At 35.2% G+C, this 16,757-nt stretch overlaps 1 protein-coding gene across 1 annotated transcript; it reads right to left on the reverse strand.

Annotated features, from left to right (window-relative positions):
* Positions 1–5,857: 5,857 nt before the first annotated feature.
* LOC111381344 (phosphate transporter PHO1 homolog 3-like) lies at positions 5,858–11,695 on the reverse strand. The gene is made up of 13 exons (XM_023005125.1): positions 10,949–11,695; positions 9,220–9,568; positions 9,080–9,128; positions 8,880–8,951; positions 8,596–8,725; positions 8,273–8,393; positions 7,864–8,122; positions 7,674–7,778; positions 7,554–7,598; positions 7,317–7,466; positions 6,745–7,023; positions 6,525–6,661; positions 5,858–6,189 (listed from the first exon to the last, which is right to left on the reverse strand). The coding sequence occupies exons 1-13, from the start codon at positions 11,532–11,534 to the stop codon at positions 6,090–6,092; spliced, it is 2,382 nt and encodes a 793-aa protein (XP_022860893.1). The 5' UTR covers positions 11,535–11,695; the 3' UTR covers positions 5,858–6,089.
* Between the last annotated feature and the right edge of the window lie 5,062 nt (positions 11,696–16,757).

The following is a 16,757-nucleotide window of genomic DNA, read 5'->3' on the forward strand; positions in this document are numbered from 1 at the left end:
TTCCACAAACTTTGATGGTAGATCACAGAACTTCTTTAAATGGAGATCAAGTGAACAAATTCTTGAGTGAGTTTGAAGTTAAATTAGTAAACTCCACACCATATTACGCTCAATCCAACGGACAAGCAGAATTTTCTAATAACATTCTAAAAAATATCATAAGGAAAATGATAGAAATTGGCACGAATGTCTAAACAAGGCCTTATGGGCTTATAGGACATCGCCTCGATCAAGTACCAAAATTACTCTTTCCAACTTACTTATAGACAGGAGGCCATTTTGCCTATGGAAATCAACGTACAATCGATCAGAGTGTGTTTACAACATAAGTTAAGTGATGATGAGTATACCGAATCACTAGTTCAAAACTTATTGGAGTTGGACGAATTAAAGTTGAACGTCCTAGATAGATTGCAAGTTCAAAAACGAAGGATGGCTAAGTTTTATAGTAAAAAAGTTATAGCCAAGTCGTTCAGCCGGGGCGAATTGGTTTAGAAAACAATACTCCCTTTGGATAGCAAGGATCCACAGTATGGCAAGTGGTTGCCCAATTGGGAAGGACCATATAAAGTAAATAGTGTGTTGCTTAATGGAACCTATCATTTGGAAGATTTAGATGGCACCAAGCACATGAGGTTCATTAATGACAAATATTTAAAAAAATATGTTCCTTCCTTATGGGAAAGTGAACAAATAAAAGCGTAATCAAATCACGTTGAACGATCGTAGATAAAAAAAAAAGGGCCAGAGCGAAATATGTTCAAATAAATTTCTTTATTATCAAACGTTCATTACAAAGTTGCAAGATACAAAATACTAAATGCTCTGTAAGCTACAATTAAGAGCGAATTAATCTCCTGATCGAACACCAAGTAAGAGGGTGAACTGGCCTTGATTACCATCTTGATCGTACTGCTGCAAAAGCAAGCAGAGAGGCCGAGAAGCACTCTTAGCAAGCAAGGTGGCTTGACAGGCATCCTAAAAAATTGCCTTCCATTATTGAACTCCTTGTAAAGAACATGGAGACGATGGGAAGAACTTTGCTGGCCAAAGAATATTTCCTATATCTCCCATACCAAATATGACAACAAAATAGGTGGCAAAACGGGCGGATCAGATGATCCATTTCTATGGAAGACGTAAATTTTGGATCGATCGTTGAGATGCCAAACGATGGCAGCAAATAAGTTTTTAAAGAAGAGAATGGAAATGAAAATGAAAAGTGCAAAATATACGTGCATTTATAGGGGCATGGAGGTGAAGAGACAGAATATGAACAGCCACATTCGTGCCTAGTAATTGGAGTCAAAGGGCCCAAAGTCTTGAGAAAAGAGATAGAAATACCAAAAGAGAATGTACATGAATCTTATTATAAAGCAGTTAAATGCTTGGGAGTTGACGATTAAGGACAAACGTCAATAAATACACAAGAAGACAAATTAGTTGTTCATTAATGACAATGGCTGCTATTACATCCAAAATTGGCAATAGCTATCAGTACGAGGTTACAAGAGGAAAGTTAATACGAAGTTACAAAAAGAAAAGTTAAGGCATTAGATGTCTTAATTACAATTCGCCCCAGACCGAACAAATTCTTTTCCTAAGTCTCCCCCAATCCTCGCTCTGCTGAGAAGAAGTGACATTCAATTCAGCTATAAAATCATCATCAACCTCTAGCTTCTTGTACTGCTCGACCAAAGACTTGGTTCGCTCAATTCCTTGGGAAGCATTACGTTTTTTAGTAGCCATTCTCGCCTTGTAGTCATCCATCATTGTTTGAAGCTCCTTCATCTGTGCAACTAAACTGGTCATCAAAGAGTCTTCAATCATAACTTCGGAAGAGATTTCTTTCAATTCGTCCTCAGCTTTGTTGATCTCCCGAAGCAAAGACTCTCTTTCAGACGCAGCGCAAAGATATTGAGTACTCTTGACCTTCATTTTTGGACAGCAAAGAGAGGATGTCAGAGTGAACAACTTTCAATGTCGCTTTAAAATCAGCAGAAATGTTGAGCCACGGAAGTTTCAGTGCTTGCGCCAACTTCGCACTCAAATGCTCAAGTTTATCCTTATGTTTGGCAGTACTAGCCTAACCGATGTCCATATCCATAAAAGATACATACTCAAATATTTATTGCTTGAGGAACTTCATATCTTCCTCTGAAGAAGCAGAAGGACGACCGGTTGAAACAGGGCAAGACATCTTGACTTGTCCCCAGGAAGTGAACAAGTCCTGGATGGAACGCACAATCTCATCAGCATCCTGCAAAGAAAAATGCTAATATTGAAGGTTTTCACTACAATAAACAAAGTGAAAATAAAAGTGAAGCAAAAGGTTACCTCATCAGCAATCTTGGGGGTGGCATATCACCAGTTGGCTCCACCACCTGTGGCCCCACCACCAGGGGAGGCTTCCCCTTGTCTGGGCGAGAAGACTCTGCCACAACGGGCAGACCCATGGGAGCCTCTGCATGATTAAAGAAGGAACAAATCAGAAACCAATAGCACAAGCAAAGGTAAAACATCAAAAATGTATTACCTTCTGGTTCGACGTTTGGGGGGTCGGCGCCCTAGGAAGAAGGTGGCTCGTCCATTGATTGTGATGAAGGTTCTGAGACTGAAGGTTTTTCTTTAAGCATAGTCCCTTCATCAGTTGGTTTGAACGAAGCAGCTCCAGCAGAGGATGATGGAGCAGGAGCTGCCAACACCAAAGCCTTCAAAGGAGAGGCTGAACTTTTCTGAGAAATTCAAGAAAACTATTAGCACCTAGAAAGGTATACTTGTGAGTAAACAGAATTCAATTCAATTACCTTTCTCCTGACGATGAGAAGAGTATCATCATCATCATCACCTCCAAAATGGGAGATGCTGAAACTGGCCGTTTGCGGCTTGGGGTGCTCTTAGCTGCAGTAGGTTTGGCAGGTAGAGAAGTAGAGGGATGAACAGATTGTTTAGCACGAGTAGGGGAGGAAGGATTCCTAATGGACACAGGGATGACCAAAATAGGAGAAGTGGAAAGAATGTTCGGTTGATCCAGTGAATGGAAAGCACGATTTGCATCAATTGCAAACAATCTGCGCTTCACTGATGGCCAGAGTTGTTCAAAAAGGGGGTGAACGGCACGACTAGGATTGAAGGGGGCTAATGAAAAGTTACTCGTCAAAAGAATATTACGAGCATCTATAACTTGTGCCTCTACCTTATTAATGGTGTAAAAGCGGTCTATCAAATTTTTTGAATAACAAAGAGGAACAGGCCAAGTTTGGCCAAAACCAAGTTGGCGAGCAAAAAATTGGGGAGCATATATTTCAACCCCAGCTTTGGCATTGGTTCTAGTCAAAATATCATGAAACAACTCCCTCCCAGTAAAAAACTAAACCCAAACAAGCAGAGAGGCGCTCGCACTATCCAGGATGGATGGAGGTTGCACATAATCTAGAGTTAAATAAGCAGGAAAGGAAAAGAAAGAAGGAATTGGATTTAAAGTATAAAAGAATGAAAAAATGTCTCTTCTAGACATATTTACAAGGCTCAATGGGTCATTGGCTAGCCCATAGCAGCCAGCAGATCGAATGGTCATAGATAGAGTACCAAGTGATGGAAAATAGGCTCTCAACCACAGTTGAGCGAACTAAAGAGGCCCACTACCAATGGGAGATGCATCATTCTTCAATTGAAATTGAAGAGAAGCCATGCCTCTATAGAGGGAAGCCAAAAAGAAGGAACACAAATTCAAAGGCCTACCACGCGTTTATTCGTGCGCTATGGGTAAATACCTCATAAAAGGCTTCAAACTGGACGCACAGAGAATATATTTACAAAGCCATATCTGAAAAAGACCACACGCTCAGAATGGGAAGGCTCAGCGTTTGAGTGATTATGACAACTTTGCAAGCTTGAATAGGACTCGGTGAGTTTTTTGTCAAATTTTGGGACAACACCAGAAATCAAAATACCAGGGAAAATGGTGTCGCCCAAGGGTGGAAGATTTATCAGGGCCCCAATATCCCTTAAAGTGATTGACATGGGATCAAGAGGGAAAACAAAGGTATTATATTCAGAAGACCAAAAACTTAAAGCAATAGGAAAAAGTGTCAGGTCAAAAATTGGGGGTTGAAGAGAGATTTCTAATAAATCAAAAATCCTAGCACGATCAAAAATTGCCTTGGCAGGACCATGGCCCACAAGGCGAGCATACCATCTACGGAAAACAACATCAGATTTAGGGCAAATGCGAATACCTTTTTTGCGAATAGGCCTCAGCAGCAAAGAGTTCAGGAATGGAGGGCCTTGAGTACAAGAAAACAGCTGGTCCACCGCCACTTGTTCGACGGCTTCGACGTTGGTGAATGAAGGACCCAGGTAGAACTCATTAAGTTCGGCATTGGCTGGTGCAAGAAAGTTCGGATTTACATATGGCCGAGTGAGGATTTTCTGGAAATCTTCGAAGCTAAAAGAGTCGTCAGATTGGGTTTGTAGAGCAGCCATTGGGAACGAAATACAGTTTTGTTAAAGTTTGCTCGAGAAACGTAGCAGAGAAGCAAGAAGATGAACAGTGGTATGGCGAGAAAGAAGCGCGAAATAATGAGACGTGATTTAGTGGTACAACGAAATGGCGTGTCTTTGGGGTTTATAAGGGTTTGTAGCGTCGCACTTTTTCAGGCTATGGAAGGAAATAATGATTGAAATTCTTGGAAATTTCAAATGTTGCTGGGAAACACAAGGTAAATATGGCAAAGATTAATAATTGGTATTAATTCTGCCATATTGGGGGATAATTATTGACACACTAAAAGTGCAGCCCAAATCGAATAGCCCAGGGAATGAAGCCCAATTGAGGAATCCCTAAATCAAATAGCCCAAAGAATGAAGCCCAACTGGGCAATTCAGGATAAAGGCCCAGATATAGTTACTAATGAATGTAGTGGAAGCCCACGAACACAATAACATTATTGCCCAAGTTTGCAAGACGCCCAAGATCTGAACAAATGAAGTGCCTTACAATCGCCCAGAGCTATGACCCTGTTTTCGCCCAAAGCTTCGAATCGCCCAGGATCTTAGCAAATATAAGATGTTATTGTTATCAAAAGTGCAGTTATTGAAGCAGTTATCGAGTAACCTTATCACGTTCGACGACTCAAGGAGTTCAGTTAAAGACGGTTGAACGACAAAGAGTAATGGCAACAGTTAGAGACGACAGTTCCATGACAAGTTAGCCACCATAAAGAAGGTGTGTAGTTATAAAGCAATCAAGCAGTTTCTAAGCGGTTGATCACGAAAAAATCATCAAGGGAATATAAAAGGAAGAGAAGATATAGAGCAAAAGACCCCGAATCAAACACTCTCAAAACAGAGAATATGTAATTTTAATTTCTTAGTTTAAATTTAAACATTTCTTTCAATACTCGTGTGCTTGCGCCCCTTGGAGGCATTCTATTTAGTTCCAATTGTAAAGTCATCGTCAATAAAACACCCTTTTTTGGGACTTTGTCTCAAGAGGTTTGTTCCTTACATGATCGTCTGATTTTCTTTTTAATTGTTAGCGACTACAGCCGCAAAACAGTTTCACAAATTGTACTGATGCTTTTCACAGGGATAAGAGGCAGAAACTCCAAAATATGGAATTAAAGTGCAAGCTAGTTCGATTTAGCCTTGGAATTGAAGATTCTGAGCACTTGAAGTCTAATATCCGTCTGCTGCTGAAACTATACGAAACGCTTCCTCTTGAACCCCTTCTCCTATCACTGCCCCCTTAACAAGGTATTCATATTGCTGTGCACCTGCCTGTTTCATACTTGTTTATGTTTTTACACATTGCTGCCTGATAGAATGAATGAGGTTTTGTTTATGCCACTTTCGGTCACTAAATCAAATATTACATTCCCATATTTGTTTTTGTTTAGTAAAGAACTTAGAAAATATTAGATTGACTATTCTATGTAAAGATAGTTCACCATGTGAGACTATTACACACCACATCACAAAATTTCCTTGAAAGAATCAGTTAGGAACGCCGATTTATTTATCAGAATGATACATTATCAACTATAATATATTCTCTTCTTGTGTTGTCTCCTTGATCAGTAATATATTTATTCATCCTTGTCCTCATCTTCATCGTAATTGAAGGGTAATGGCACTGATTTGAATGCACGATATCTACCAACATTGTTAATATGCTCATTCTCTAACCTGAGCAAGAAAAAACAAGGACATTAAAATCAGATGATTGATAAAAATATAGTAAATAAACATGGAGAACGGGTACTCAGGGCATGTTTGGTATGTCTGACTGGATGCACGAGATAGGATTAGAAAAGAAAAACAAGTTAAAATCTTTGACTATCCATTATTGTGTAACAATCACGTCCTAGATTTTATTTAGCTACAAGTTTGACAAGTTTTACATCTTCTAGCAAACACTAGGTTCGACCTGAATAGCATCAGAGTGCCGATTATTGAATTATCTGTCTCTTCCAAAAATAATTACGAGAAGGTTGATTGTATTGCAAATATAAGGAACTAACCTGAAAAAACTCCATATACCACGACGTATGATCTCTAGAGAAGCTACAAGTGCAATCATCGTTTGTCGATGCAAGGAAAAAATTGTGAAATTCATCACCGTCTGCATCCAGGCTAACCTTAACAAGACATTGAGAACCTGCAAAAAAGGGTACTAACATCAAAACACAAAATAGATTTAATGATAACCTGATGATTTAATGATCCATCCTTGAGACTCACCATGGCTGCAAAGTACACACTCTTATGTGGAACAAGAAGCTTGTCTCTCAACAAAATGTTCTTAGAGTTGCGCTGGAAAAGACCCCAGTCAATTACAATGTCCCAATATGTGCTAAAGATAGTTGCATTTGCTGAGGTTATCCAAGCTACGAGCTTCCAAACATTTCCATTGTTAAGAGTATAGGCTGTTCTGGTACTAACTGCTAGAATTGTTGAGAAATATTTCAGGCCATTGAGCCCGTGCATAGCATCCTTCTCTTCATACAGACGGCGCAGACACTGAGCAATGAAGATACTGTGTCAGTCCTGGTTGGAACCCGTCATTCTATGTCGGAAAGGACTGTCTCTGTATCTATCTCTCTTACCTTATAGTGTGTATGAGAGATAAATACAAGAATAGTAGTCATTGTCCTAAATAGAATTTTCAAATTGACGTAACAGAATTGGATGCTTATTCAAGCATTAGAGCATATTTCATTCTTGTGGATTGATTTTCAATTGTTTGTGAGGACTAAATTTAAATAAATAAACATGTCCACTTTAAAAGTTTAAGCAAGATGTTGGTTAGATACCTGAAGGAGGCGCCACCAGTATGGAATCACTGCTACAATGAAAGAGAAAGTCTTGAAAACATGACTTTCTTTGCAACTATTTTCTCTCAGTTTGTAGTCTCCCCAACTATAGTAGCAAACATAAAACTGTAGGCTTCTAATAGCTTGAACCTGCATTAAGATTCGGGAATTAATAAAATATATAAAAGGTGAGGAAATGGCCACATTTTATAATTATCTGCTAGTCGATATTATTACCTGGCTTGTAAGCTGATCTGCCAAGAAAAAGTCGGGTAACGTAACCTGAAGGGGGTAAATAAACCGTGTTAGTCCTTTTGGGAAATTTTTTTAGCAAATATACGAAAATAATGTCTTTACCTCATATAAAGGTGCAAAGAGACAATGTAATATGCAGACAAGCAGGAAGAATCGGCTGGAGCGGTATATAATGTTGAAAGGGCATAGCAGAATAGCAATTACAAGCTGCAGTGGAAGAAAAACTCGGATTAGTATTCGTGGAAATTACAAATGTTGAAAAGGCTAAGTGATATGAATCCTAGTATCTTACCATTACTAAACCAAGAGGGACAATTTCGGTTATTGCCTTGTAATCATGTGTTTTTGGATCCATTTCCATATCAAGATTTGCGAGTACACTGGCTAGAGCAAGTGCATTTAAACAGAAACCAAGGAGTAAAACCTCTCTGTAGCCGAGTTCTGTTCCTTCTTTGAACCCAAATATGAAAGTATAGTTGACTCTATATCGCTTCCAGAAGTATATATTTGCAGCATACATTAGCATGTGCAGAACAACGAATCCGAACAAACTGCAAGAAAATGATAACTTGACAGATTAAATGATAGCCTGGTAAAGAGGAAAAATAAATAAATAATATTATCTTAAAAGTCGCAACTCCCCTTGTTTTGCTATAGCTAAGTTTTTGGACATCAAAAGATCAATTAGAATAAGGATTAACCTGTAAAGAGGAAACATAGTTTCCATGTATACAACTCTGCCTTGTTTATCTAGGATATTTCGTGCTCGTATTATTAAAACAAGGGCCATTATGAGAGAAAATGTGCTGCCAACAAGAAGCCCTGCAGATATTTGGTACAAATATTAGATGAAATGGATACTCAAGGACCTCAATAGAAATTAATCTCATAGTGGGGTGATATGCAGTATTAGATCATACTCGAAAATGTAATTTGTTTTTATTTTTTAATAATGTCCCATATTTGTCTAATCCTCCTTGCCAAATAAAAGTTCATTTCAGTAAAGCAAATCTAAATATCTTACCCATTGAGAATGTAATTCTATGTCTTTCCTTCTTGACCTTTGGCCTTAAGATTCTCATCCCTTTCCTGCGATTCGAGTTGGAGAAATGCTTGATGAATGTGGCCTCTACTCTTTCCATCACTTTGATTACCTATAATTTCAAAAAATCAACTTATCTTCATAAGTATTTTACTCGTACATTCTATATACATCTTCTAATAGAAAAATGATGAGCAACTCATAATTCTCTCTTCTATTTCTATCTATAAAAAACCTTCATTTTCCTATGGAACGCAAAAACTCACCTCATCCGAGCTGCCTAGATAGGAATTATCAACCATTGTCAGATAAGATTTTGATGCAGTTCTTGAAGTAACCTGCAAAAGACAGGATCTAATATATCACTCAAAATTCTCTTTTTTAGCTTTGTAAGTGTTTCCTATCTGAATAAATATGCTTTTATACAGATAAAAGTAAAATAAAAGCATAATTTACAGGCAGATACCTTATCATATTTCTTCATGATTTTTGAGAAGGCCAAAACATTAAGGAAGCTGTTTCATTTGTAAAGAAAATATATCAGTGTCAACAAAATCAAGAATGAAACAGCAATGAGTTATGTTCCTAGAAAAAGTGGCAACACACCTGTAGCTTTTTAGTAGCCTAAGCTTGTGGTAGAATTCAATGAAAGCCTTTTTAAGTTGTTCTTCCGCTTTCTTCAAATTTGCCTTGCTGAACTTTAAGTCGGTTTGATTAGGAAGATTAAGAAACCCTTTAATGGTCGAACGAGGAGTTTCTTGAGCAGTGTTAAATTTTACATGGTTAAGTATCTCTAAAGGTGCTGGTCTTGTGGTCCTGATTCTATTTGGATTATACTTTTGATCATTTAAATTCACTGGTTTAATGTCAATGGCAGCTTTATCATCACTTGATTCATCTGATTGCCCCGGGTTGCTTGAACTTTCTTCATCTATTACATCCATTGGAAATATTCCTGCATCAAAATAAAGAAGTTTCTGTCATTTTTAGTTATCACTTAATGCATCATTGTAGTTTGCTATGCTTGCAAATTAGTTATGGTTTAGAAACATGCATCCTACATACACGTTTCATTTTTGTTGAGGTCTTTACATCAAGTGGGTTAACGTAGTATCAAAGCATCTCATTGCCACCCATTTAATGAAAACTTGTATGCATTAGGCTATGATGGGAAAAGCGAGCGCAACTTTAATGTAAGGAGGTTGTCTCTATAGATTAAGAGCATGTTAGAGGTGCTTATTAGTTTTAAAATAATAAGTGAATAGTAAGTTGTGGGTACTTAAAAATGTGCAGATAAAAGGTAAGTTTAACCGGCTTAAAATAAAATTTAAGCTTTGTCAAACACACACTAAGCTTTTAGATCAAGTCTTTCCAGTCGTGTCGGACATTAAGAAATCAATAGAAATTTCGTCATGGCACTTTGCGTATCGAAAATGTATTTGATCGTATTGGCATTTGATACGCACACAGACTCGCTGACGCCAGGGGCACGCTGATGCATCACAAGTCAAAATGGAGATAATTCAGGCTGAAAAAGGAAAATGTGTGTCGTAATTGTGAACAAGAATAAAAGTTGAAAACATATATTTGTTTCACATAAAATGAGTATAAAAGTAGTAGGTTAAGTTGGTCCGGGCAAAATCCAAGTACCTGAACATTTAATCAACCAACTTGACCCTATGGTTCAGCTGTCTAGTCAGGCTGAGTACATGTACTCGACATATGCACCTTCAAGTGAAGGTGTAAGCAGAGACAAACCATTGCCACTTCTAACAAGGCTGGCTATTAAAAGCAAAGTTCTTAAAATCGGCCCCGACCAAAATTACCAAACCTGGCTCAGTGCCGGCCGGTTTGCATATTTTGACCGGATAGCATATGAATCAGTTAGGAACCGGCAAAATGATTTCAATTAAAACCCAAATTCCCCGCCAACTCGAACTAACCCATTACTACAACACTTTATACACTTCAAGATATAAAATTGTTTGGTGATTTGAACCTGAGCCAATTATGTGATATACCCTATTGCTTAGCACTATACCATTTAAACTAATATTTTCTAAACTATAGAAATTTAGAAGTTTTATTTTATCAGTTTTTTTAGGTATTTATAACTTTAATTTATTTAAAAAGAAGTTTCAAAACTCGATACGTTAGGAATGACCCACATGCAATGACCCATTGGTTGAACCAGTAATCTGGTGAACTAATGGCTTGTCAAGGACGATGATCACATCGGTATGATAATAATGATTAAAAGAACTAAACAAATGAAAGATAAAAAAAAAATTTACTAAAAATTTCTTGTAAGTTGTTAAAATATATATATACTTACTGTTTGCTCTGGCTGAAGATGGAGTAGATGCAGATAATGCAGCTGTAGAAGCTGCAACATCCGAAGCAAGACGTTTGGTCTCCTCCAAGCTATTCACCCACCCTTTTGGATTCTCCACTTTAATCCGAAAAGCAATTAGAGCATCCATTTGCTTATTCAAATCTGCAGCCTCCTTCATCACCTCCTCCACTTTAGCTTTGTAGAACTTGATGACTTTATTAAACTCGTCATCAAGTCTTTTGAAGTAAACCAGTTCAGATTCTCCTCCTTCATCTGCTGCATTGAGAAACATAGTCTCCGATCCTTCTTCGCCGTTTTTTCTCACTGTATTCACAAGAATGACTTGACTTTCAAGGTCTGATAGATTTTGGGGTTTGGGAGAATCGCCTCTGCGTGTTGTCAGTCCACTGAATGCTCTGTAGAGAGTAAGATTCCGTTTGATGCCACCATTTTGCTTTATTGATGGCTTATTTCTTTGCTTAAAAATTTGGATTTCTTTCAAAAGGGATTTCAGAAACTGATAATCCATGTATGCGTTTTGCCATTCTGGCACCATTTGAGATGCAAATTCTTTACCAAACTTCATGATATAATGCCAGGCAAATAAGCAAGTTTTGAGCAAGTTAAGAACAATATGAGCGAAATAGATGAGATATGAAATGTGATTTTATAGATTATATAGAGAGAGAGGTAAAGGAATTTTCAGCTTGAGTCGGTCATTAGGAAGATTCAGAGGTGTGATTGACACGTGAGGGGATTTACACACAGAGAGAGGAAGGAACAGATAAAAGTAACACCGGTTGTTGAAATTGTGTTCAGTTGTACTATGTGTACAACTGGAATTGACAATTCCGATTGACAACTAGACACATGGAAAGGAGACTCACGTTGAATAAAAAAATCGTGGGTCCTCCTGTAAGTGCAATGTCAACCCTGATTGCACAAGAAGAATAATTCTTTTTAATTTGATGCCTCTTAATATAACTAATAAAATTATTATTTTTTTCCCTTTTTCGACATGGAAATAAGATCTTGTTTGATGGATATTTCATATCAATTCGCAAATCGGTTCACCATTATTTATTATTTTAATTGGATGTATATGCTTTTCACTAGATCATGCACGACAAACGTCAATTGTGATCTTTGTCTAATTAAAATAATTGATAAACAATACATCGTTTAATGGACATTTGGTCCCAATTTAAAAATGGGTTCACATTCTTATCCTTGTTGTTGTATACATTATTAACGTTATAAAGAGGCATAGATTCACTGTCTCCAAGACAACACTTTAAGTTGAAAGCAGGCCCAATTTGACTACATTGGGTAATGAGAAAATCGAATATACTTTAGAATTATTAAAAATTTTAATGTTGGTTAATAATTAATTTATTAAATTAATTAACCTATATAATTGTACTGATGAGGGAAGGATTGACAATGAAATTTTCATCTAAGTTATTAATGTAGAAAGTTTGTCGACGACTCTGAAAATGAATATTTTTCCATTCAGTACACGTTTTATAAAATCAACATCACGTGCAAAATTTCTGTCTGCAGTTTGAGGGGCCAAGATGTAGACTCCAAAAATTTAGTCACTGTAAAGTAGATACCTGGATTAAAAAAAAAAATCACGTGCAAACTGTCCTTATTCAAGAGCCTTTGGACGTTTTATTATGTCCAATGATGTAACAAGTTAGGATTTCTTGTACATCAATTGTATACACTTGTGTTGACACTTGATGTATTGTCAAAAATAAGTGTATGAAAAAACCATTTATTTTTTTTTACTGACAAATGAGATAACGACATGTAGTATGAAGTAAATAAAGGTGTAAACAATGATGTACACTAAATATAATTGTCTCTTTTAAACATTATTAATTAGTCTAACTACAAGTACAGTTTGGTTGGCAATGCATGAGGTGACCAACATTTTTGTCATTGACTTTAACAGCACTTAAAACAATTGGAAGTGCATATGTACATAATGATGTTCATAATTACATGTGGTACTGGATTTAAAATTTAATTCAAATCTCACACTTTCACATCAACAACCATATGATTGTCACATCACATTATGGACAACATTATGTACAATAATTATGTACATGTAGATTTTTCCTAAAACAATCAATGACACATGTTTTTACACCTCATTGAATGTCAACAAAGATGTATATTTTCAATTTACAAATAGAATAGTTCAACATTAATTGTCAGGGTCTCATTCTTTGGTGATATGCTATCTCGTGGAGGCCTTGCCTCCTACTTTCTCGTTGGATGGGTTCACAAAATATTAATAGTTATGATTTTGAGGGTTGGAACGTGTGGAGTTTTGTCATACTGCGTACTTTTTTTTTGACTATCGTTTGACCTTCACATTAAGGTAGATTGAAATAGCGACGAGAATTTATAAGTGTGACGGTGGTACTTCGAGAAGTTTGAACATGTATGAGTTCACCTTAATATTTCATCATATATAAAATTATTAGGATGGGCCTATGTTCTTGGTGTAGAGAAGAAATAGAGGCTAAAGAACTGAGATAAAAGATAAATGTAAAGTCCCGTAAATTTTCACATACTAAAATTTATTTTATAAAAGATAAATGTAAAGTCCCGTAAATTTTCACATACTAAAATTTATTTTATTTTATATACTATATTTTAAATTTGAAAAGGTGGAGGACTAAAATGATAAATATATTAAATTCAATTTTAATTTGGTCAAATATTTAAATATTGATAGAGTAATGATAAATATATTAGTATTTTACTCATTGGATAGCTCGTAATTAATTATATATATCATGTTCGAGAAAAAGTATATTCGGATGAGTCAGCTCCAAGATATTTCAGTTTGAAGATTTTGATGAAAATCTAGTTTTGCAATTTAATTCAAACTTTAAATGAAAATGTACCATGCCACGTGTCATGTGTATGGAGCGTTTTACTTTGATTTTGAATTTGTAGGGTTAGTGCACGTGTAGGAATCCTATATTGATAAGAGTAACTCCAAGAGCCTCTTTAAAGTGGAATACTCTCAATCTTAAAGAGTCAATCTTTGAAATTTTACTTCAATAGACTCTTCAATTTAACATTTTAAAATAAAGAGTGGGTTTTGACTCTCTAAATTTGGAGATCCAAACCTACATCTCTATAATTTAATGCTTCAAAGGTTCCAACTTCCAATGCACAATTTATTGATTTAATTAAATAATATGTCCAAATGTAAATATCTCTTCATTGAATCATTGCAAGGCTATTGGAGCACTTTAAAATTAAATGTTAAAAACAATAAACACATATTGGGAATGCTAAAATTAAATGTTAAAAATAAAGAGTTTATTGGAGCACTTTAAAATTTTTACTCTTTAAAGGGGTGTTTAAGAGTCATTTTTATGTAAAAATGTATTTTAGAATAGTAATTTGATGGGAAGTGTGTGGTTGAAAATTAAGGAAATTTTTATTTATTTATGTGTAATATTATTTTAATAAAGAATGTGTTGTTAAAGAGAAGAAAAAGAAAAATACATTTTGAAAAAAATGGGTATCAAACGGGGGCTAAATTTATAGATGCTCTTTAAATTGTAGAATATGCTCTTTAAAATTAAAGAGTCTCTTGAAGATGTTTTAAGACGTAGTCTAAAAAATCGTTTTAATTTCGATTTCCTCTACGTTTATCCAATTACCCACTTTATCCTACATGTTTCCCACTATGTGCCAACTCTTGAAGATTAGGTTATTATAGCCTATGTATATAGATGCATGACATCATAGAGAGGACACAAAAATTATACATGCACAGCACATAAGTAGAGGCGGAAAAATGAATTGTTGGAACGTGAATTTTTGTTTTGTCTTCCAAAATTAAAGCAAGTTAAATGTAGAATAATGAGGTGCAGTTGTTTTATCCCGTTTAAATTATTTATTTTCATACTGTTGAATTATTATGCTTATGGAAGTTTAAAGATATGATATGATATATATGTTATCACCATCCGATACCAAAGATATAATGTTTATTGATACTGATTTTTAAAGATATGATGATTGTATGATATTTTGACGCGTGATTTAAATATTTTTATTCGGGATTGCACCATGATTTTCCATATCCTATTGAGTATTTCCTTGTACTCACCTTTTTTCCCACTCCTCACAGATTAGAAACAAGCCGTTGGTTGACTGGCAATGCAGTGCATTCGTGATACCAGAAATTATGGAATTCAATAAAAATAAATCTGTAGCAACCTGACTATGGACTTTTAATTTCATTGTTATTTTAGTTTTTATTTCCCTGTAAAATTTGTTAATTAGGATTTAGAACATGTTTCATAGATATTTATTTATTTTATTGATGGAACTAAAAATTTTCTAGTTCAGATGTTTGAGTAATTTATTTAATATGGAATGAAAGTTTTAGTAATGATCTAAATTGTTAAAATTTGGATCGTTACTATAAAACTCTAATCTTTCTTCAATATTGTGAAATCTTGTGGTAATATTAACGTAAATTCGAATATGTTTTCTCAATTGATGATGCAGATCTTTTAGTTCATGTGATCACGAATAGCTAGCCTTCATCGACTAGTCTATAAATCAGGTAAGGAACAATTCTCTTAGGTTGAATTCTAGGTGGATCTTGCAAAGATAGGCACCCTACGCCTACCTTAGCCGTGCCCAACTTTTAATAACCACTTTTTTAATATTAGTTTCTACTTCTAAAGTTGGAAATTAGGTTTTATTTCAAGTATTACGTTTTATATCTATAAAAGGAGAATCTATTGTGCAAAATAAAATTTAGGGTGTCTTTATATTATATAACTTATTTTGAGTGTCTTTGTAATATATAATAAGAATCGACACAAATTGATTAAATAGATTTCCATATTTATCATCATATCCTTAAACCATGTGGTTTCAAAAAATATTTCTAGCCTTTTTGGAGCTTTAACTTATTAAGCCCCCTTTTTATGTAAATGAAAATGGGTGAAATAATATTTTTTTTAAAAATGAGGGGTTGAAAAAAAAAAGTTTTCGATTTACATGTAATATTATTTTACGGAAGATTGTGTGGTTCAAATTAAGAGACAGAAAAATGAAATTTAATAGAATGAAAATTAATGGAGGCCAAATTGAGACTAACTATAATCAAACAAGTAGCATTTGAGGCCAATTAGGTGTGAATATATTTGGCCACTTGCTTTTAAGGGAGGACCCAAGTAATAGATTAAAACTATCTTGAGCTATTGCCTATTTGCTATTATGTGTTTTGAGGAGAGGTTGTAGGCCGATTTGACTTCAATATTTACATAACCTTATCTAAACCCTTTGTGAATAATTTCCTATACTTATAGCATATCTCATAATTGCAACTCGTACTTTATCGAATTTATGAAAAAAGACTTTTAAACATGACCAAATGACTTTTACTCTTACTTAGTTGCTTGTTATTTAGGATTGAAAAACTCGTAATGCGTTTAAAACCTTGATATTGAGTCATGTTTTATATTGATTTAACTATGCTTGTCTTATATACCATGATAACTTCTTTGGCCCCTATTTGGATTTTATTAAAATGTGTTTTGGAAAAAAATGTATTTTGAAATAGTGATTTTTTTATTAAAAAAAGGGGTGGTTAAACAGAAAGACTACTTTAGGTTTACATGTAATATTATTTTATTGAAAAATGTGATTAAAATGGAAGAGAGAAAAATAAATTTTGAATAAAATGGAGTCCAAACAGGACATTAGGATAATATATTTTCCCTCCACGTAGTTTAGCGTATATTTTTCAACC

This window comes from Olea europaea, unplaced genomic scaffold, assembly GCF_002742605.1.
Source record: "Olea europaea var. sylvestris unplaced genomic scaffold, O_europaea_v1 scaffold2290, whole genome shotgun sequence".
Lineage (NCBI taxonomy): Eukaryota > Viridiplantae > Streptophyta > Magnoliopsida > Lamiales > Oleaceae > Olea > Olea europaea.